A 23980-nucleotide genomic window follows, 5' to 3' on the forward strand; every position below is an offset into this window, starting at 1 on the left:
ACCCTTCACTTTCCTAAGTCATGACACAACATCCTACTAATGTGAATGCATTTGCTCACCAAATTGGTAGCAATATACAGTTCTAAACATTAGATTTGATCTGTCTTTGCTGTTGCAAGGATATGGATATTTAGAGGTTTATTTATTCATATGTCTAAATCATTTATAGTGCATGCTGATTTCAAGTAGAATGGTAGACAAATACTAGCAGTAGTGGGAATGGAAGATTTGGTCGAGTTCAAAATGCATTAATCTAATGTATTGTGAAGACTGCTGCTCTGGATAGCCAGTTGAGGTGCAAGAAGAAAGAAGAAAAGGAAAAAAAAGCCTCAAAGGCAGTCACCATTGGTGGAAACAACTAGACACTGGCAGCTCTGTGGAGCAGCACTGCTGGCCAGGCTCACTCCATTTGCAAATGTTAATGTGAATACACAAACAAACTTCCAGCCAATTGCAATAATATTTGGGCAGGGGAGAGGTAAGATTTACTGTCAAGTCAGAGATACCTAGTGTGTTTAAAAGAGACAGGGCAACTTTTGTAAACAGTGCAGAGAGTTTTAGCCATTTGGGTTTAGAAACAGATTTGTTGCAAATAAGTTGAATGGTGAGTTGGAGGAGCTCTGCTGAAAAGTGTGTTGTAATCTCAGCAAACTTGGTGATGTAGCCATCTCAGCTTTTTCTGTTCCTACTTTTAGCTTGAAATGCACAAGTAAACGTAACGAGCAACAGTTTTAACTCTTGGAACCTTCCTTGTAACATACCCGTTTTGTAACTAGCAACATCTAAGAGGATAAATTACTTTCAGAACTCTATTCTACATGATACAAATAGAAGGTATCACATACTGCTGTCACTAATTACTTGCCAGAAATATTTGCAGACTTGGCGATTTTAGTCAACACATCATTGTACACAGAAGAACATAGTAGCAATTCTGCAAAAAGACCAGAAGTTAGAACAGAGAGACAGATTGAGAGCTACTGGCAATACACTGCAGATGAAAGTAAACAAATGAGTTTCAGGAGTGAGCCTAGTATGCTCCATCCTCTAATTTCATGGAGGCAAGATAGAGCTAATCCAAAGTAAAACCCTCTGAAACATGCACAGTGTAGAGAGCAGGTGTCAACACCATTTAGTCTCCAGATCCGTGCTTGTCATAACCCGCTACCTGCTTTACAGTGGAGTTCCAGCACTCATGCAACACAAGCACTCTACAGAATTGATCATAGTCCATTAAGTAGAGCAGGATTCAGGTCAGATCTATGGAGCATGAAAGCTTATGAGTTTATAATGGAGAATTCAGAAGGGCTACAGTTAACATGCATGGGAGGACATACAAAACCTGAATTTAGGCAAGACCTCAGGTTCTTATGCTCTTAATTCCTAATCTAATCAGCAGATATTAGAACTAGGCATGTGGTTTGCTTTTTTCGCTGAGAAAACATATTAAGTGTGGTTGTGGAAGATTTAATGGGAACACATCAGTTTTGATGGTCTTGCATCTTGCCTGTATCACATGAAAACCTTTCACCAACTTACATTGCACAGAAGTATATGTTATTTTCTGCCCTTCTATAAAGTGCATAAACTAAGTAGTGAGTGGCAACAAGCTCTTTTTAATATATGTAAATATGTATTTTTTCTAAATGCAAAGCTGTTATTCAGAGCTAATAAGAAAAAAATACAATGACAACTGAGTAAAATAGAGTCAAATAGTCACAGGTTTGCTTTGAACATGTTACAGTAGTTAAGAGCTCAAAAACACAAACCCAACATATCATTTGCAGTAGTTACAGAAGCACACACAAATCAGAAATTGCCTAAAGGAAAAATTCATTATTTTTCCTTGGAAAGACTGATTTGCTCTTCACAGATGAAGCTGAGAGCAGAGTGTCATCCAGCAAGACACTAACACCTGTCACTTTATATATACTTCACAGACAGAGAAATGTTTCAGACGAGTGCCAAAGCACCTTTATCATGTGCTGGTTTTGCTGAACAGCAGCAAGACCTGTTAGAAGATCAGTACCAACAGAAAATCTACACAGAATGACTATGCAATTAGATCAGGTGTACCATTTCCTTCAGTCTCATACTGTCCAGAATAGCACTGCTACCTAGTAATAAAGCACAAGGCAGTGACAGAGCTAGATGGAATTCAAAAGCTGACAGATTTCCACAGGCAGTTAGCATTCGCATCAGGAAGTCACATCTGAACATGCAGATAAATAAGCACATGAAAAAAGTACTTGTGTATAAAAAAAATAATCCTTTTCTGACTAATCTATAGGTAACGTATAATATATATATCAGGCTGTGTGTATATATAAAAATAGATATGTATCATCTTTATTCTTTTTCTTTCTATATATGTGCACAATAGAGGCACTCCACATGAGTTACTTCTTGTTCTTATTTCTAACTTTCTGCTTTTGTGATACTAACATCTAAACATTTAGCCCATAGGTTAGAAAACAGTTTCATTCATTCAGTCTGTTTCATCCTAATACATTTTAGAATTTCTTGGAAGGATCCAAGAACCTGTGGTGCCCACTGAAGGCAATAGTCATTTAAAGCACTACACCCTTGAGCCATAAAGCATGAATCAAAATATCAGGCTTTTAGATATTAGTTACCATTATTCTTTCTCATCTTAAATGTGTTACTTTTAACTTTACAGTTTATGGGTTTCCATTCAGTATTTTAATTTTATTTTATTTTGGCCAAGAAAAATTCATCTATTTCATATGAAACCCACACATAATAAAAAGAACAGGTACCAAGAAGGAAGTGTAGTTCGCTTATTGCATGCTCTTTTATTAAAGCACTAGTAAGAAACATCTTTAAAGCTTATCTCAATCATATAACCTATCCAATGATTACCTTGTGTGTCCTTGGACAATTTGTCATGCTGTTTAAGGAAGCTGATTAAAAATGCAAATAGATCTATCAAATGAGAATGTTGTTTTCTTTTTTTGATGTTTTCAAGAGACATAGGGATTGTCACTTTTTTTATTTTATATATATAGATATATAAATAGTACAATTTACTTTCACATTATTATTTCAACAACCTGAAAACCTTTTGGTAAGTGGCATTAAGTCACTTAAACTTGTTTTTTTAACAACAGGCAAGTGCAGTGTACTACAGCACTACAGCTATCAAACTGTCGCTAATAAAAAATGTATGGCCATCATCTCCCCACATATGTTTAGAGGCCACATCTGCATTCCCCTACACTCATGCACACAAATTCCCAGTGAAAATTTTGACCTTCTGCTAAATTTCTGTTTCTTCAAGGACAAAAACTGACAAAATATTTTCTGAGTCAAAATGCTGGTAGTCACCAGCGTCATCGCTACTCTGTGTATTTATGAATGCATATTACTAGCATGCAATAGAGCCTGCTACTACTTGTAGTTGTGATGAAACAGGAAAGGAGCTGTTGACTGGGCTTTTTTTTTTAACCCAAACAAAAGCTATAGTCCAAATTTCTGCCATGCAATATGGTACTCCTAGACTAAAAATGCCTCAGTGAATGCTAAGCAGATGTTTTGAAATTGTTTTCCATTGGGGTGGAAGTTTGGAATTCTCATGATAAATCATAATGCAAAACTAGTATACAGACAGGTTAAAATTTCCATTTTTATCATGTTACAAATTAGTAATTTCAGCATAAAAAATAAGAAAATAAAGTTATATTCCACCTTTTGAGCTGTCTGTGAAAACAGACCTTGTCAAAGTTATTCTTAGCTATGGAAACTGAAAATCGTGACATGCTGGAATTTAAATCCCTTTCTATTGCTTAAAGTAAGTTGTTGGAGTAGTGTTTTTATCATCAATGATTTTATGCTTACAGCCTGAAATTATGCAGAGGGCAGTGAAAAGCTTAAGCACACAGCATTAAATGTTATTAAGATTTGAGAGGATCTTCCACGGTGTACAGTTCTTCATCTAGCATTTGTGTGTATCCTGGGAGCTGTAGATCAGCTCTTGCCTCCAAGTCAAGCTCTGTCAGTTAAAGACTGTGCCATCACAGTTGCTCACCTCCACCTACTAGGAATCATCCTCATAAACCAGTTGATGGAGCACTTAAAATGAGTACTCCCTAATCTGGTGACAACACCAGCTAGGAAGGATAGGTTTATATTTAAATAGGGGGGTTGGATCAGCTCCTCAGATTTTGTCAGCAGCTTATTAGGAAATTGTCTGTGAGCCTCAAGAATTAGAGGGAGAATAACCCTTGGCAAAAGGAGAAAAACTGTCACAGAGAAGAGGGTAGTATCTTCACAAGCATCTGTTCTGATTGAAGCATAGCTTGTTGAAGCTTGACCCTGAGAAAGTAAGCCCGAGATTACTTCCTGAACCTAAAATTCCTGAGTAGGAGGTCCCCATTATACCATATAGAGAGCAAAGTGTCCATAAGTGCCGTTCAGATCACAATCCTTGCTTCTCATGGAAGGGTTGAACATACAAGCATATACCACTGCACTCAACAACAAGCAGATTAACCCTCTGAACCCTGCTCACAAGACTGTTTTCCATGTAATTAGCAAAGCGCTTTTGTGATACGATCAATTCATTACATCACCAAGCGGCTGGTGATACTGTCACATAGTGCGCAGAGTTCTATTTCTTAAATTCATTATATGGAATATTTATCAAAGTCCAAAAAGAATTTCAATATTGATAACATGGTTTACTGTGTTACTTCGTTTTACTCTTTTTATTTTAATTTTGTTCCGCTTCCTTCCCCCACCTCTGGCCTTCTATAAACCCAACATACCTTTTAGTAAAGCTGAAACAGCAGTAATAGTACTGTTTCTATATGTCAATTAGTGAATACACAACACATACACTATAAAGAAAACACGTATCTTTTGGAACCATCTTGAAAAACCTGTACAATACTATTACTTTCAACCATACATCAACACGCATCAAACTAGAAAAAGAGAACCTTTTCAGGATCTTCTGAAAAGCAGTACAGTTCACTCCCCAGTAAACACCTACAGGCAGGACTTAGGTACTTAGTTGTTTCTGCTCACAGGCAAGTCTGTCATCAGCTTTTGAAACTGCAGAATTGTTGGTGGACTACAGCTATACAGGGATTCCCAGGGAAGCTGATCACATGCAATTTTATTTGGCAAAGCTGGAATAAAACAGCAATTCAGTCTCAGCTATCAACTCGTATAATAGAACAGTCACCTAGAAGAACTGGGATAAAATACAGCCACCAAAGTAAAAGGAAGGGATGTCTTTCCTATTGCCCCAAGGAAATTATCCCATCAATCTGAAAAGTTGTCAATCTTTCCTATCAACACTAGAGCCCTTAAAAATGCATCACAGAAGCATGGTGGTACTTAGGTTTAAACTCGTAGCTCTGATGTGAATATTCAGGCCTTTAAACAAACACGCAACTTCAGATTACAGAATCCAAAAGCATGGAAGGTTCTGCTTTGTGCAGGTTTAAAAACAAAAAGCTTTTCCATAGTATACCCATTAGAATTTTATTTGTCCAACAGTTTTCTTTTTCAGTCTGAGAAAGCCTTTTTTCTTTACACAGAGAAATAAATGGCCAAATTCCTCAGTCTGTTATATGTGCTCACTGTGCATGTACATTCACTGCTGGGGATTTTGGATGTGTCATTAGCTAAGGAAAATGTGCAAGATCTACTTAAACACTGGCATTACATCAACCGCAGAAGCAGACTAATGACAGAGTGAAAGGGAAATGACTTTCAAATCACCTCCTGCCCATTGTGTCATTATTGCCTGACCTAATAGTCTGGATTCGCGTACTTAGGCGTTGGGAGGGAATAAAGTGAGAACCTTTTGTTCTAGTATGTTTAAAATCAGATACAGTAGTGTCTATAATGGGGGCTCCTTGTACCAGTAACCACTACCATGTGGTCTCAGTAGTCATTTAGAGTAAGAGATTGCTTTGTATCAGCTATGCAGGTAAGCAGGATCTCAGAAATGGGAAGGGCAAAGGAAAAAGAGATGCTAAGAAAGGAGTTCAGAAATAAATACCTAGGAAAGGGGGAAAAGCATAACTGACAGTTCTTTCTCAACTGTATTACAGCAGTTTTACTGCCGTGTAGCTCCCTGAAATCTCTTGTGGCTTACCGCTGTAAGACACAAATGAGGCCATGGTATTTTAAGGATATCCAGCACTGTTGTGGACAGTCCAGTCACACTGGAACTCTTGACATTATTATTTGTCCAGTTACGACCAAATGGCAGAGACATTCCACTTTTCCTATTTGAGATGGTGAGAAAGATTCCAGAGGGGTTACACACAGAATAGTAGTTATAGAGGAAAGATGGCCTATAGAATTTTAAACATCCTTTCAGACAGGAAAAGCTTTGCAGCTAGCCACAGTAGTGAATTTTTAAGGGAAGGGAAGGGGAGAGAAGGGGAGGGGAGGGAATCAGGAGAATCTTGGGTCCTCAGAATCAACATCCACAGTACCTACTGAGAGTAACAGTGGACCTTCCAGTGACACTATATTCCAGGAGAGATGTCCATCATATGTTGAGCATCCTGCTACAAGATGGAAAACATCCATGCTGTCACCACTAACCATGGTCTAGTTGTGGCAGGAAGAGCCTCAACAAGTGGTGGAGCAAACAAGAAAAATGCGGGATAAGTTATTTTGAGAGGAAGGAATCTTTGTTGTTCTGTAGCACCTTGCACATCCAGTTTCCTAACCATGGTTTCTATGCGTTATAGTAACATAAATAAAGAATATCAGTACCAGTCAGTGTGTTGAGCCATAGCTCCAATATTCCTAAAATGCCATTTATGGCATCACAGTAATCGACAAGCTACATGTGTGCATTCATAGAGATGATTCTTAACACAACCAACCGTATATGCTTACCAACAGATGATGTGTGCATACACATACACAAAGCTCTGTAAAAGAGATGCTTTAACTCAGAAAGAAAAAATAAACTAGGCATTAATTTCATATTACAGAGTTATAAGTCCCCACAATTACGTTATTTTTTACCCTCCACAGTTATCTTGGCTTTCAGAGACAAAATAGTTACTACCTTAGCTTACTCTGAGAGCTTAATTTTAGCATCTAAGAAACAAAACACTGGCATAAAAGTATGTCTTTTAATGTGCACCTACCATGAAATTCGGCCTAATGGGAAAGAATATGAACTATTTAAAGTGTATTTGAAGAATGAATATATTTGCCTATTCCTTCCTGTATCAGTCAACCAGAATCACCACATGAAAACATGCATTCTTGTATCTTTCTTCTTCTCTCTTTCTTCCCCTTCCTTGGGCTCCCTTTTCTTAACTTGACTGGCAGTGATTTTTCACTGTTAAATCCTCTTGAATCAGAAGTAGAACCACCGCTAAGTCTTAACAAAGGCATTGTACTACACGTACTCAAGGAAAACTGCCCTGACAAGCAATGCAGGGATTTGTTCCAGTTGAGAAAACAAGCTAGTATTTCCCTTGCTGTAAAAGGAAATCAAATCTATAATCTTTGCTCAAGGGTTAACCATACATTTCTCAGAAAATACACTCAGCAAAATAGTGTTGACCTGTAGCACTTAAGATGTTCTTGCCTTCACCTACTTTTTCCACTCCTCTAGCCAACCATTTAGCATAGAAGCTTCCATGCACACAAAGAATTCAGCTGTCTTTTAGTATCTCAAATTACCTATGTGCTTAGGGGTTTTTTAAGGCTGTATTATCTATCTAGAGACTTTCCTGAAACTATGAGAAAGTAGTATTAAAGGCTAAAATCCTGCTTCAGATTTAAACATACATTTTCATGGGAGCCAAAAAATCTGCCCCACTGAAGCCAAACATAGTCATAACCTGTGCAATCATTGTTCCCATTTCCAAAAGTTACATGACTGGAGTCTTTTGTACCGAAGAAATTGTCTTTTATGTCACTTGATACTTCTTTTTTTATTATTGAAGTAATTAAACACTACATAAAAACTTAAAGTAACTCTGTCATAAAGACTTTACGTAAGGCTCATATTAACAGGAGCCAGGTTTATGTTTGTTCTAAAAGCTGCACCTACACAGATAACCCCACATATTGCTTTTCTAATAAGTACCACAGGCCATTTGGATTAATAATCTCCATCACTATCTATGCAGCTTTATATAAAATCATGTAAGTAGTCCTGCCTATGGAAAGCTGTATCTAGATAATCCTGCCTAGAGTCAGCTAGGATGGTTAACATAATTTTGTCATGAGACGTTGAAGGAAGTATGAATACTCTCCAGACTTTGATTTGGGACAGTTCTTGTCAGAAAAGCAGATTTCAAGGGAGGCATGGTACTGCTATTTAAACAACTATTAGAATAACATAACATCGCTTGAGATAATAGAGTGACAACAGTCACTCTATTTTAACCTAATGAATGCATTCTTTTGTTTCCATTGGTTCCAATTCCATAAAATGTCCTTTTAAAGTTATTCTAACTGAAGAAAAGGAATTTGTCATTTCACAATCTCCTTGCAAATTTGTATTCAGGCTTCTCCTAGTCCTTGCAAACAGTTTCAGAGAAGGTATAAAGAACCTCTCAGTACAGGTTTACATACTCTAGCTTTCCAGTGGAGACAGACAGGTACTCAGGAAGGTGACTTGATAGAGGTTCAGCCTGCCCTGTAGATGCATCCAGTCTTTTCTAACTGCCCAAATGGTAGACCTAGAAAGTAGTGATTCGTAAAATAAGCTCCAAAGTGAAATTCCAAAAGTGGGTGAATAGTTGCCCTTAATCTGTGCGATACTGTTATGCACCACTGAAATAGATATGAAACCTAGTTTTAGTGATCTGAAGGAAACACAAATGGAAGGCATGTTGGAGGCACTGTCTTTACAGGAAAGAACTCCGAAATCAAGAGACCCAGTCTGTCCTGTATCTGTCAATTTCTTCCCGAAAAATCATTTCATCTTCTGTTAACTTCACTACTTCTCCTAACAAATGTGCATAACTACATTTGTCAGCTTTGAATATTGCAGTAATATAGGAATCCTAGCACTCTTATGAAGCAACAGAATTATATTCCTTATATTCAGGAATATCTTTATATTATAATATATATTATATATTATATATATATTAAATAATATATATTATATATAATATATTATATAATAGCTTCTCTATTAGGAACAACACTTCAGCATCCCAAAAATAGATAAAGGGAGGGGGGAAGGAAAAAAAACCTCCTGTCTGTGTCTTATTCAGGGGCACATTAGTAAATCAGTTCTTACAATCTTGCTGACTAATTCAGGCTTCTTAAGACATCAAATTGTTCATTGTAATGATAATTTAAACAATCTTTGTCATGCAATTAAGTTCTGAATTCAATGCTACTTGTTACTCTTATTTCTTCTTTTTTTGTTTACTTAAAAAATGATGCTTTGGCCTCCAGTTTCATTTCATGAATGCTCCAAAGAACTGAAATCTCTTTCTGTTTTATTACGAAAATTTAGATTGTTGCAGAAATTACTATCTACTCTTTCCTTATTACAACAATATGCAGCCTTCTGCATACAAAAATGCTTTTGCTGGACTTGTTTATAAATTTAACGTGCTACCTTACTCTGGGTTACCAAAACTAATGACAACAATATCCTCTTCTCTTACAACTTTTATTCATCCTTTCTAAGGATTAATTTGTAAGACTGCTTCTTACAGTGTTGTTATGTTTATTCAGCATATTTTTCTCTTATTTGCTGACATTAAATTTTATTTAATGCATATTGTATTGCCTGCCGAGGGTCAGTATTTGTTAATCTTGCCCGGTATAAAAATCCTACTCACATTCTACCAACTTCTGTAAGCAGAAATGAACAATGGACGCAATTGAAATAGCCCTCAAGTAAATGTTAATTAGAGCAGAACTTTTATCTGTATAATACATCTTTAATTTAACAACTTATCTTTTTATAAGCATGCAGCCAAAAAGAATAGAGGGTTTAGAAAATAACAACTAAGCATAGAAATCTGGCATACAATAAACATAAAAGACAAGCCTGCACAGCTCTGGCACCTTTTGTCTCCTAGCTAGAGGAATTAGCAATGGCTAATGGAAATCAGTAGCCTTAAGAAAAGAGTATGATCAGGTACTATCGAGCAAAGACGCCAGTGTCAGGTCTTCCTGAAATGGGACAGTTATTCTGATGATGACCTCTCTTGCCCCATGAACTTAGAAAATACTCAATTCTGCTATATACATCTATTTTCAAGGTAGAGATAATAATACTAAGTTATTTGATAGGATATAAAGAATTACTAGTTCAGTTTCATAGTGGGAAATTATCAGTATTATTGTGGTATTTTGAAACATACTAAAATATTTCTATGTGTGGTTGCATTTTTTTCAGGAAGAGAAGCTCAGGTTTAAAAGAGCAGTTTCTATCAAGGCAGCTCTATAAACCCACAGACAAGAAACTACTCTAGGAGTTATCTTGATATGCCTTGTCCTTCATCTATAATATAAAGTCTACGAATTTTAGAAAAAGCTATTTTAAAACATTTCAGTAATTTTTATTATAACACTTCTACATACAAACTTTCAAAATGACAAGACAAGGAAAAGAGCCCTTCAGCTAGGCAAATACTGTTCCCACAATGTAAATAAGCAAAACAGTGAAAGTTTTTGAATGTGCATCTCAGTGTTCCCTAAATTGGAAAATTTTGCATGAATAAAATCAAGAATGCATTTACAGTGCATAAACTATGAACATAAGCGCTTTCCTGAATTGAGGCCTAACTTATTTTTCCACATTCTCTTTATAAATAAATAGCAGAATTCAGATTTTTGGCACACTAGCTTTAAGAAACATAAGTTAGAGGGGAACATTATATGCAGTAAAATTGAGAAGATGAAAAACACAGAGTAAATAGAAAACAGGTAGTAGGGCCAGGGGGCATAAAGCCTCCTTGAAATCCTAAATTCAAATATGCCTTAAGTCACGACTGAAATAATTTGGTTGGTTTCATCTGAGTGGCTAACAGAAGAGGCTTTTTCATATCATCACATTGCAAGAAGTGTTTATAGCTGCCAGGCTTTGTTCCAGAGAGAAAACTGGCAAATAAATGTGTGTTATATATAAATACATAGGTAGGTTAGAAAAAAAAAATATTCTCCTGATCCATCTTACTAAGCATCATTGGAAACTCTCATAAACAACAGTAATTCACAGACCTGGTAAATGATGTTTATAAATGAATGAAACCCTGCAATCTCATCAGTCCTTCTGCATGGGAGAGCCAGAGAAGCACACAAACCAGTGATATGTGAAAGGAAGACCGAAGAGTTCAGAGTCTAACTCAGATGATGCCTCTGGCTTAAAGCACTCGCAAGTCCTTCACCGTCTTTGTAACACTGCACTTGCTCTAACAGTGGGAAAAAAAGATTCTTTGCTGGGAATTAAGCATCCTAATATAACAACCTTCAGTACAATTACAGGGTTAGCCTTTATTTTCCATGGATTCAGTTGTCTGGCCCCAGGAGTGCTAGAATAATTTGAAGTTGAATTATGTGCCTGTCTGGGATTATGGATCTGCTTGGTGCTTGTAGGTGAGCCCTGCTACTGCAGCATGGCTCTCCAGAGCTGCATCAACTTAGTTGTTTGTGTTTCTGCTCTAGAAACAAGGCCTAGGGACCTGTGCAAGGTCAGGGTGTTGATTCTGCTTCCAGAACAAAATTGTTGTGGGGAAGGTTTTTATTCACACAGTGTGCTTCACACCATGGCTATAAAAAGTTGTGGTGACTTAACTCGAGGAATGGTGCTCTACCAGATGAGGGTCCGGAATGATTAATGCTGGCGTTGCTTCCTGTGTGCCTTTGCTAGTGAAGCCACCAGTCTGCTACTAAGAACAAAAACAAGCCATTCTGGGGATTCTCCCAGGAAAGAGAAATGTCAGAACTGACACAGTGATTGCAGTAATAAGCTGTGTTGGCAAAATTCTTGTAGATGTCACCAAAATGTAAATGAACTCCACTGACTCAGGAAAGCAATCTCCAGAAGAGACTTAGAACTTAATTGCATTTAGCAGGGAATTACAAATATCATTTTTCTCTCTCCTCCTCTCAGACTGAAACTGTTGGCTCAGCATCAGCAGTGCAGAGATCCATTTCTTTTTCTTGAAACTTGTTTAATACCAAGAGAATAAAATCTATAACCTTGTGCTTGTCAGCTAGCTCTTCTTAACACATACTTTGCTGCAGAAATCCTGATTCTCAATACTAGGAATGTAGTATATGATATAGTACAGCAGAAATGTAGAAGTACATAATTGGTACAGAAACAGAGGTCAGTCGATGAAAATACAAGACATGTTCATTATGTCAATAAGATACAGCGAGGTAAGTCCACAAGCTTTTGTTGAGCTCCAAACAGTTTCTTGCACTGAGTACTACCCTGGAGATACTAGTCAGCATGGTCTTCACAAAGTACCATAGACACCCTATTCTAGAAATAGTCTGTGGAACATGAGTTAACAAGAAGGACAGTAAGTTTACTTGATGATAAAATTGCATGAAAGAGACAGGTATAACACAACATTTTAATTTTTCTTGTCTGGAGAAAGGAAACATCAGGATAAAAAACAAAATACACAAAGATAGTAGAGGAACATTCCTTACATTTCCTACTTTTTAAGAAATATAAAGCAAAATACGAAAAATTCTAACAGGCATAAGCATCATACTTTCACTGTGAAGAATAAATAACACAATAAGCCCCACTACAGAAGAGATCAAAGCATCGGGGGGGGGGGGGGGGAAGGAAGAAAAAACCCCACCATGTTGCTATAGCATGTATCTTTTCTCCTATTTTCTATCTTCGTATAACCCATGTAATTAATATTCATTAGAAGGAATTGCTCAGCTCAGCTTAAGAAAACAGTGTGCTGGTAATTCATCCCTCTTCCACAGGTCATAGAAAGTGCAGGAAAAACATGCAGATTTAGAACGTGACTTAACACAGAGCATAACACAGAGATCATGTGCCACAGAAAGTGTCAGTTGGGTTGGATTAAAATCACAAGGCAATTCGAGGGAGAGCAGAGTTAAAGTATTGCCCTTTGGTTGTTGACTTGTGAAACGCATTGAGTTAAAGCAGTGCTCTACGCAAATGCATTGGTGTGTCAATTCACAGCTTCAGTGCAATGATCTGTCCTCAGAAGACAATGCAGTTTGAGCAGTGCCAGCCCTTTCAGTCGACACACAATAAAGTCTTCTTCTGACCAGACTGGATCATACTCACACTAACAGAGGACAGCATGGGATCTCATGACTGAACAAGCCAGTAAAAAGGGTCCGTGTGTCTCAATGTGCTAAAATTGCACACACTTAGTTTACTGTTTAGTCCTTGAGAAATTCACTTGTCTCATGAGAGATGCTAATATCCTAATGGTTCGGTGTTTGGTAACATGCTACTCTTTACCACTAACACCATGCCTTCCCTTTGTAAAGAGAGCAAGCATTAAGACTTTGGATGCCAAGTTCCTGAGACAGATCTTCTCTACCTGGACAGAAAAAACTACATTAGGTATATACATGGTGGATTTCCAGTCACGTAGCTGTCCATTGCACTGCAAAGTCCAGCAAGCACCACATCCTCCCCACTGTGCAGGACACTTTTTTTATCCTAACAAGGAGCTAACACAAAAAAGACAGCATTCCCCCAGCACATCTTACTGACACCCTGCTCATTTGGAATCCTACCTCAGTGAAGTGTCTGCTTTTTTATAATTTCATGTTTGGGAATAATTGAGAGATGAGCAGATAACTGAGCCAGTGCACAAGATAATTTGACTGAACATAGTATTGATTCCTCCTATAAAGACTCAGGAACTAGTGGTGAAGACTTGTTTGGATAGGGTAGTAGTAGTAGTCGTTCAAAAGAAATTACAGAGTACCCATGCTTCATCAGTGATATCTACCTCATAGTCAATGTGAAAGTGAAAAAAAAAAATCTTGTGCTAAATTCATCAGAGGAAATAGGACCATAATTCATACAGCCATAATCATCTTGACAAATATTGTAAATTAATGCATTATACATTGTTTATTACTTTCTATCTCGGTCACAGTCATTTTCTAAGGTTCATATGGATATGTTTCTCTTGCAGATCTTTTGGGTAATCAAACACTGAGAAAGGGCAACATGAAGAATAAACATACACATTATTGGGCTATTTCCAATCTCTCTTCACAGATAGGGTTTATTTCCAAGTAGCATATGAGATGAACAGGAGCAGGGACTTTCAGAACCAAAAAGCTCACTGAAGAGTCTTAGCACTTTCTGAATCAACAAGGTTGCCCACACCTTCACAAGCATTGAGTGCTTGCAAGCTCAGGTATATTGTTAGCAATGAGGCCATCTGTTTTTATCATCAACCCTGCCTTCCTTGGCCCAACCCTAAAATCTGGTATTTTAGGAAACTGTGCAGCAGCTGCTAGTTAGAGAAATCTGTGATCTCATCCCCAGAAGGACTTAACAAGATAGTATTAACAAGTGACACAGTAAATATGAATACATCAATTATTTTAATAATCCAAACAGCATGATATTTCTTGTATCATATGCTGTCAGCACAATGGAGATCAGAGGATCTAAGTGAAAGTCCCTGCACTATACAATATTCAGCACAGCCTTTAGAACAAATTGTTGTAGGACAACATGCACAGGCTGAATATTATAAAGCTGTAGGTGTAGCTCCATAAAACATACTGGTTATCTTTGTTAACATTTCTAGCACATTTCTCCAATTAATACCACAAGCAGAAGCAATTCTAGAAGGTGGCAGGGGTCCAAACAGGATTTTATTTTTGCATAGTGTTCATACATACCTTCCTTGGTAAAGAATTCCAATCTGTTCCTTTATCTCCACTAGCTACAAAAATACACAACACAACAAAAACCACAAACCAAAAGCACACAACAAACCAACCAGCCCACACAAACCACCAAAAACCCACACCTAACGTCAAGTAACAGTCCTTTACCAATTTACAATGGAAGGCAGGACCTCTCCCTTCTCAAAGTCAGGAACAACGTATCACTGTAGTACAGTTTCAAGACACTCACACCACTCTTGATCAAGACCCCTCAAAAGATACCTTGTGATACACAAGACAAGAATGAGTAGTTAAAGGAACTACTTGATACATGTAGACATTTCAAACCTTTCCCATTCAATGTTTTTCCTCAAGCTTCAGGACAGTGGGCACTTCAGATTTTAAAAAAATAAAATTAAAGCCATCATAAAAGTATCCACTTTCCACTGCCATTCTAACTGGGCATTTTGCCAGTACAATTATATCTAGGATATGCTATGAAGTCCGTGGTTTTATAAATTCTGGGAAATAGCTGTTCACCTGCTAGTGCAAGGTAGCATATTTATTTCAAAATTGCTTTGAGGTGATAGAGCAATTCTGAGTTTACATCTAGCCTCTACAGCAGATCAAAAACTTTCTGTTAGCTTTTAAATAATCAAAAGCTCATCTCAGCTTTTTGCATATTTCACTTGCCAGTTATGATAATCATCAGGAGTTCATGCTTACATTAAAGCACAAGAGCTTTAAAGAGAAGACAGTCACCTTTCCTAAGCTTATTTTTGTTCAATTTCAGCAAATTAATCAGTCATTGCATTGCTCTTGCTTTAAGCAATTGAAGTCTAAGGCTTCCATGTCGTCTTAGCATTCACTTGGTTCACTTATTCAGCTGACACACAGGCTGGTGATCTTCAGTGGAGGCCTCAGATTTCAGCCGTGTGTCTCACTGGACTTTGGACAGGCGACCTGTGGAGATCGCTAGGGTAAAATGTGAATTCCAGCCCTGGGGTTCAGTCATGGTTGTTGTTACTCTGTCCCCTCCAAGAGCCATAGCACCTTTTCACAGGAAAGAACCAACTTTCTATGTTGTTCAAAGCTCTGTGGCTGCTGTTGGAAGAAATTTTCCCCAAGGCTTTAATTGCAAAGTCATTATGAAGATAGCATCCAGCACAGATGACACATATCCCATTGTATTTTGCTAAGATTTGATACTTCTCTAGTAAGCCTGGAGCACCATTTTCCCCATTTTATTACTTTCAGTGCTACATCAATTTCATGAACAAGTCTTTTTCAGAATAGCATTCACTTTTCTCCTGCTCACATACTGTATTTCTACTGTGTCATATAAAATAGGACCTGTTTTCGTGCTGTCAGTTTCTTCACAATAAAAAATTCGTTGTCAACTAACATAAAGAATATATAATTTCAGGTTGCTTTTAATCTTTGAATGTCTTTTAATCTGATTGTTTTAAGAAAGTGAAGATGTTCATATACTCACAGCAGAATTGGCAGTGTGTCCAGCTATCTCACATAAACATTAGTCCCCATAAGAGCAGGTGCATACAATTTACATATGTAAATTTAGCAATATCTTTAAGATGGTGATAAATTCTTCTAATGTGAACTCTTTACATCACCCTTATACTGAAGGACATTCTGAGTTCTCCTGTACTGCACAACTAGCATGTAATATGTACCTTTTTGGTAGGGAAGAATTATGTTCAGTTAATTTTAACAGAAACACCTTAACGGGCCACATCACATGAATCCTCTTGGCCTCTTTATAACCCTAACAATGTAACTCTTACCTGCCAGCACAGTTCAAATAACAATTAAGGCAGGTAAAAGGAAACTGAAGAAGGGGTTCCTTTTTTTTTTTTTTTTTTTTTGTGAATCTTGTTTGATTTGTTAATCAACAGTTATAAAATCCCTGCTGTTAGCAAGTATGTAGGATGAAAATCCCTTTGCAGTCATCAGGATAACCAGGAACAGAAATAACTTTATTTTCTGTTACAAAGTTGTTTATACCTTTCTCCATATATTTGCCCATGCACTTAAAAGGGGATAGAAGAGGATTTTACATCAGCCTAGATACTAGTTTCTCCACCAAGAATCCCACAGCTTTTTTAAAAAAACTTTTTTTTTTTCTCCAGTGGGTAAATGGGAACAATTTAATATTCATAGTAGAAATTCATCCGTTAACAGAAGTATTCCTGAAAGAGTTTTCATTTGGGTAGTCTTATTAGAACCACCCTTACAGGGCACACTTATTTTCTAGGACTGAACCATTTTCTGGTCCCTTTTGTTTGAAAGGCTACAAAAACTAGCTACCCTTAAAAACAGTCGGTATTCCAGGTAAAAACATTGTCAAGGCTGCTATGTGGGCATTGCCGAGGTTCCAACCTACATGCAACACCATTCATTACAAAGGGATTTATAAAAGCTTTGTAATTCAAAATTTTATCAACTTTCCCATAATGTATACTTATTTAAATGGAGTCTAATCTAAGAAACAGTGTGCTCATAGAAAAAGCCAAAGTTTTTGTTCTAGCGTTACTCTGCATCTTTCTACTAGTATTCTTGCTCAGTCTCATTCGGTAGCAACACAGAACAATGCACAGTGCAATTTCTGCTTCCTTTAGAAATATATTCTTTTTTTTAAATCCTCTTTGAAAATAATAAATAGTTTAGTTTTAAGAACAAGGAAGAATACCCACAGCCTGGACTTCTAATTGCCTGGAGAGAAAATGGTGCAGCATACACAGATGTCTCTCAGGGCATCTATAAATATCAGTCATCCTCAGCTTATGTCTTCTGTTTGAGGAGCAACACAGAACCTCTTCTGACTTCCCAGCAGATAAGAAGGTGTAGCTACTTCATCTCTAGCAGCTGTTGATGTTTACCCTATGCTGAAACTCCTTGAAGTGGAAACTGCATTTTATATTTAACATTACACATATACACACTGGAGTTTATACAGGAAGGTGAATAAATGTACTTTCCTAAAGGCTACACCTGTCTGGGGTTTTGTTTGGTTTTAAAGTCCTTCCTCTGCCATTTCAAATGGAAGAGCAACCAATATCATGTTATTTATAAGAAGGAACTACGTAGAACCTATAAAATAAGCTATATATGCAAGGCAGCAGAATGTTAGGCTACTGCAGGAGAAACACCACCACCTATCAGCTGGGAGGGAAGTTACTTTTTCTAGCCCTTCAGTGGTATAAGTCTTCAGCTCTGCCAGCCAAGAAATATGGGAGAGTGCAGAATACATGTGCACCAAGCAGCCCCTACACACTGCACAGCATATATATGGAATGGTGTTTGGCTGTATGGCAAGTCCTGCACTCTGGTTTACCGATCCTCTAACCAAACAGGTCTTCCTACTATAGTACGAAATAGGGATTTTAAAGAAAGATATTCCCCCCGCCACCAGTTTTTCAAATATAAATGTTTGAGCAATTTAATTTCAATAGATCTTTCAGTGTCCTTGAATTTTGGTGGCTCCTTCAGCAACAAGTGATTGAAATCATCCCAAGAATCAGTATCTGGTTTTGCCTTTGTTGACATTCCTGCAGCCATCTACACAGGAGCCCTAGTCCTATTCAGACAAGATCTGAGGGAATTAAATCGCTTCTTAATGGTATAAGAAAACTCCTTGATTTATGCAGGCAGATACTGCTGTAGCTTTTACAGATACAAATGATAATATAAGTCATACTATAAGCTTCGTATACTCTGTGACATCAACACCATAATTCATATGAAAGTGCATAACAGCACTGCAAAAGCATTTTAACTATTTAAAAAAAAATCAAGTCACCTTGAAAGAAAGACTGAGATATATCACATATGATATCACCTCTTAAAGAAAGATCTTTGGATTCCAGCATTTGTTAACAAGTTTCTATCTTAGCGCCCAGTTCCTTAATATAACTAGCTAACAAAGATTTCATTATTGTCATTATTTTCTAAGCAGTAAACATCAATCATTCCTCTACCTATTTTTTTTTAGATTATTACTATTAAAGACTAGAGATGAGGATGGAAAAAGAAATAGGACTATTTCAGTAGAAAAAGTCCTAAATAAGAAGCAGCACATAGCCACAAGCACTCTAGAAGCGTTCGAGGTATATACAAGGTGGATATGATTCTGAAGCTCAGTTAGTAATTCAGTCTCAGAATTTTGTTGCAGATGTCATCTTTATTAACTCTTTTCCAGTTTCAAATCACGTGAGCAGGTTAATGATTGCTGAAAGATGCAGGTTAATAGAACCAATAGAATAGTTCAGTGCAGCACAAGAAAAACACAAAACTTCATAATTTAAAAAGTCTCATAAATTTGAGCTAATTTAATAATAATCATAAGTGGATATGGAATTTACAGATTCATAAATGCATATGAATTTATGAAGCAGGCATTTTTACACAAGTCAGCTGCTAACCACTTGTTACTGTTAGAGCTAGCAAAATTTTTATCACTGCCTTTTCATTTTCTCTGGGGAGGTAGAAAGTAAAGTTTGTAAAGAATGGAACTTTTCTGCAGAAAATTTTGCTTTTGGGTTCCCCACCCCCCCACCAGTATAGATCAGGTTTCCTGTCTGGGCTACATCTTCCATGAGCTGTCATCTGCCCTGTAGCTACATCCAGTTCAGACAGAGTTTAGCCTCCTAAAGGGAAGACATGAGACATCTAGATCACATTTCAAGCAGACAGACTGCTGAGGTAAAATACAGAATTATTTGCCAATTACTTTTTTTTCAAACCTTTCCCTCTCAAAATAAAAATTATTGTATTGCTGTGTTTTTTTCCACATGCTATATGAGAAGGCTGTGTGCCAAAATACCAGTTTCTCACAATAAAAAAAAAAAAATAAATACTGCTTTTGCCCTGGTCAAGTCACTACCAGCCTAAGTTGGATCTGAGCTTATGAAGGTAACTTTGATAGGCAAAATAGGATTCTCATCATACTTATTTCCAAGCCCTAATACAGAGTTTCTGAAAAAAGTAATGGGTTTGGGTCCTGCTTAAAAAAACTGTATTAGTTCAAAGTTGTTTGTATATGAGAAAGTAGGGGAAGACATATATTGTCCATCACAAAGTGGGCTACTATACTTGCAGAGTGATTTGTTTCGCTGCAGTGGTATTTATCATGTTGATAAAATAGACCATGGATCTGAAAATCGGAAGATTTTTCCTGTTAATTTGAAACAGCACCTATACATGCTGCTGTGACATCAACATAATACCCTAAAGCCACAGTATCTGAAAAGATTTATTTTCTGAGCCCTTATGCAGCCACATTCTCTTTGCTTCTGACATTCTCAATTTGCAGGCTGCTGGTGATCCAATCTTATTCATTCTGGCTCTATAATAAGGATGTCAATGCAAGAAGAAAAAAGTCATTATCTGATAGCCAGCAGACATGATAAAAAGGCAGAGTTAGATATCTCAGAGGAAAGGCCACCCTTTCTGCCTTGGATGAGCTTCTCAAGGTCGTGGGCGGCTTTTGTACCTGTAAGTATGCTTGAAATTCACTTTAGGCTGAGTGCATCAGATAAAACTGAAATGACCCTATCACATACTCTCATGTCTGAATAAGGTTTTGATTTTTTTACTATTAATCAGTGAAATTTTTTAATTATGATTAGAACATATATATGCCGTGAAGATGATCAAAGAGGTAACGTCAGCTGCAGAGAAACTTAGTCTAAATTTATGGGTCCTTTGGATTACGCTGATCTCTCCCATGATAGCAATAATTAGACAAGACTAGTTAACCATTTGTATATAAAGATTTTTACCCCAAATTTTAAAATAATAATGACTATCATCTGGTTTGGGGAACTTTAAATGTCACAGTTGCAGCAGCTGATAGCAAAAATTTATTTATTCAGCAACTTTGTCAAATAACTACCAAGTACCATTCTAGAAGAAAAGCTACCATCAAGCACACGTTAATGGGCTCTCATAAGCAGTAAGTGAATGAAAGTTTGAGCTGTAATATATACATGAGCTGAACTAGATCAACCAGTCTTTCATCTATGAATAGGTATACCATACAAGCCACAGTAAGGGAAAGGTTTGAAGCAATCCCTACACAGTTATTATTGAATATCAATTGTAGCTTAAAAGGCAGTTTAATTTTATGTGTGCAAATGAGAAAAGCATACAGAAGGACAACATGTGACCGGTCCCTAGGCTGTAGGTAGCAGAGGCAAGCAGTGAGAGAGAATTAAATATGCTCCTGGGCCTCCTGACCTGAAACTTCTTTTCCCCGTACTATTTCTATGGCTCTTGTAAAACTGATTTATAGAAAGGACATTTCCCAGATTATTCTAGTCTTTCACTCTTTTGCTTGACTTTGTTACAAGACAATAAGATAAATGCAGAAGGATCAATAGCCTTGCCTGTTCTTAGCAGCAGCATCAGTTCCTTTTAAACACTATTTAAACATTAAACAGTTTTTATCTGCTTTGTATATCTTTCTAGAATATGGGAAGAATCTGATGCACAATGTTCCCATAGCTAAAGGAATATAATTGGTGAGCTAAGTGGGTTTATTCTTTTGGTTTTAAAAACACACAGATCTGAGTTTGCATTGTAGCATGACAATCTGCACTACTAGTAGTTCAGCTGCTTTAGAGGGCAAGAACCCAAACATTCAATGCATTCAAATATTAAAGACAGTGCCACCTAATTCATTACACTGACACAAGTAGCCAGACCTACAAAACACTTTCTTTAGTGACAGATTTTCTGTTTTCCATACTTTAATGATAGTTACAAACTCCCTGTACTTAGCTTTTAAGTTTTTCTGGGTCCCTAGTTATTCCTACCTTACTAAGCTGCCATCACAGCTGCTGTCGATCTTATGTGATGGAGCACTCAATAATAGGTGTGCCAAGATTAATCTTTCACCAAAGGCAAAAGGTAGCCTTGTGAGAAGACAAAAAGTAGATTGCAAGAAGCTATTTGAGGAGAACCTAGTTTCTGCCCTATCCATACTTGTCAGAACTAGTAAAAAGCACAGTAATTTGCTCTTTTTTCATAATGGGGGGGAGCATTCAGTTCCCATTTTATCATTAAGTGGACTCTTAACAAGGGAGTCAGCAAAAAACATAGATCCATCCAAAGCATTCCATGGAAAATGCACTGATTTCAATATCACATCTGACAGATTTGAGCTGTTCTCATAATCTTTTTCTTTTATGGAATTACTGAAATCTTCTTAATACTTTCACTACACCTACGGATTGGAAAGGTTAACAAAATAAAATCAAAACTTGTTAAATTGCCATTCTGTTTAAAACTGGCAGGTTATTTGCACAAAAAATGAAAGTTGAACCGAGTATAAGTGTAAATCAAATACAGGCCAGATTTGGATCTGAAGCCACTCCTAATGTATACTTGGGATAAGCAAGGTAAGTCCTGTAAGCAGGTAACATCCTGGCATTTATCTAGCATAAGTGAGAGGTTACAGCCTTCCTCAGGATCCAGATGGAATAACTTTGAATCCAACAGAGACTTTTTTCTTCTTTTTTTAAGATTTAGCTCCTATGGGAACTTGCACTCAATGATTTGAATAATATCCCTCTCTTCCTTGCTATAGTGATGCTCCCTACAAAGCTGATGCCTGTGATGCAAAACCTTTTTTCAGTTTGGTTTTATAATGCACCTACCTTACTGATTTTGTGAGCTCCTGCCTGGGAGCTACAGAAATAAGCAGTGTGATAGCAGCCTGATAGCAGCTGCAGCCAGAGGCTTATTTCACAGTGCAGCAGCAAGTGCAGAATCCAATTGGTCACTCTTGGCCAGACTAAATCACCTTTGAACAGGAACCATTTATAAAGGCAGAATCAACAAAATCTTCATCAATTCCACTAATTTAGCTTATCTGTGTGCCTCACTGGGACCTCTCAACTCCTTCTTGCCATCTGTCAGTCTGCTCCCCTTGCTAAAGAGACTGCGTATATTCTCATACTATCCCAACCAGGGATTAAAAAAAAAAAAAAAAAAGATACCAGAAACATGCTTTGAATTGCTTTGGTATTTGAGACACTTTGTCGTAATCATTTAAAAATCAAAGCATATTATTCACTATGCTATACTGAGCTTCCTCCTACTCATTTCCGGTCCTGTACACTTTGTTAATATAGCATATTTGAAGGTAATAGGAGGCACTAGATCAACCCTAAACAACTTGTACTAACCTAAGGCATACGTACATGTAATACAACATTGTTCTGTCAGTGTGCTTCAGCTCTAGTTCAGCAAGTAATCAGTAAGGCCATTCTGTCCTCAGGCAAGACTTAACTGAGGCTGGCAGGGATGTAGAGGCATATTCTGCACACAGAATCCTTCCAGTACAACACATGAACACTTCATGAACTGTTCATGCACATTTCAGTCGAGACAAAACCACTCCATGTCTCATCCTCTCCACCAGTGATAACATGAATTATCATCTTTATTAAGATGATAGATTTTAAACCAGGGGAAGATACTTGCTTATCTTAGCAGATCCAGCTTTAAAATAATCTCTGTTTTTTTAAGGGAACAAAGAAAACCGTATTAATTACAGAGACAATCATGGCTTCACTAGAGCTGATTCGCCTTCAGAGGAAAAAAAAACAAAAAACACCAACAAACCCAAACCAACAAAAACACAATCACAACTATTCCAGTATTTCATTTGTATGTAGTGTTGCCCTTCTGTCTCAGCTGGGGTAGAAGCAGGTAACAGTGAAGAAGAGAGAAGCCACTCCTAATAAAGGGCTACATCTTATTTGAACCAAGCTCCCATGACACATCTGCATACCCAAGACATTTTACTCTGACAGGATCTGACCCTACTGAAACTTCAACATTACTTACTGCCAAGTCAGAAAGGGATGAGAAATGTCCCTTCAAAGACAGTTAATGAGAACGAGAAAGCACAACATACACCAAAAAAGTCAGTTTGTGCTACACCTCCTTCAGTTATGTGGAGTTACTTTACAAGTTGGTTTATTGAGAGGCAGGAGCACTGGGTAAAATAATATAATGTGATATTTAAGGGATTTTGCAGACTGATAATTTATTGTCTAACACTGAACGGGTAGTGTAGGTAATTTTCCACTAGTACTCTCATTCT

General features: G+C 37.2%; 2 protein-coding genes across 9 annotated transcripts in view; one reads left to right on the forward strand and one right to left on the reverse strand.

Annotated features, from left to right (window-relative positions):
* The window catches only part of LOC308073241 (uncharacterized protein), a 319052-nt gene that overhangs the window by 267390 nt on the left and 27682 nt on the right, over window positions 1-23980 (reverse strand). The window lies entirely within an intron of this gene.
* Window positions 1-23980, forward strand: part of BEAN1 (brain expressed associated with NEDD4 1) — an 82947-nt gene that overhangs the window by 35268 nt on the left and 23699 nt on the right. Inside the window, exon 1 of one of the 2 annotated variants that reach the window (XM_080411197.1) lies at window positions 1-22268. The exons of the other annotated variant lie outside the window; for it this stretch is intronic. Coding sequence (XP_080267323.1) covers window positions 22247-22268 — 22 coding nt within the window. The 5' untranslated portion in view covers window positions 1-22246. The remainder of the gene's footprint in view (window positions 22269-23980) is intronic. 2 annotated transcript variants of the gene reach the window in all.

Source organism: Falco punctatus, assembly GCF_963210335.1.
Source record: "Falco punctatus genome assembly, chromosome: 14".
Classification (NCBI taxonomy): Eukaryota; Metazoa; Chordata; class Aves; order Falconiformes; family Falconidae; genus Falco; species Falco punctatus.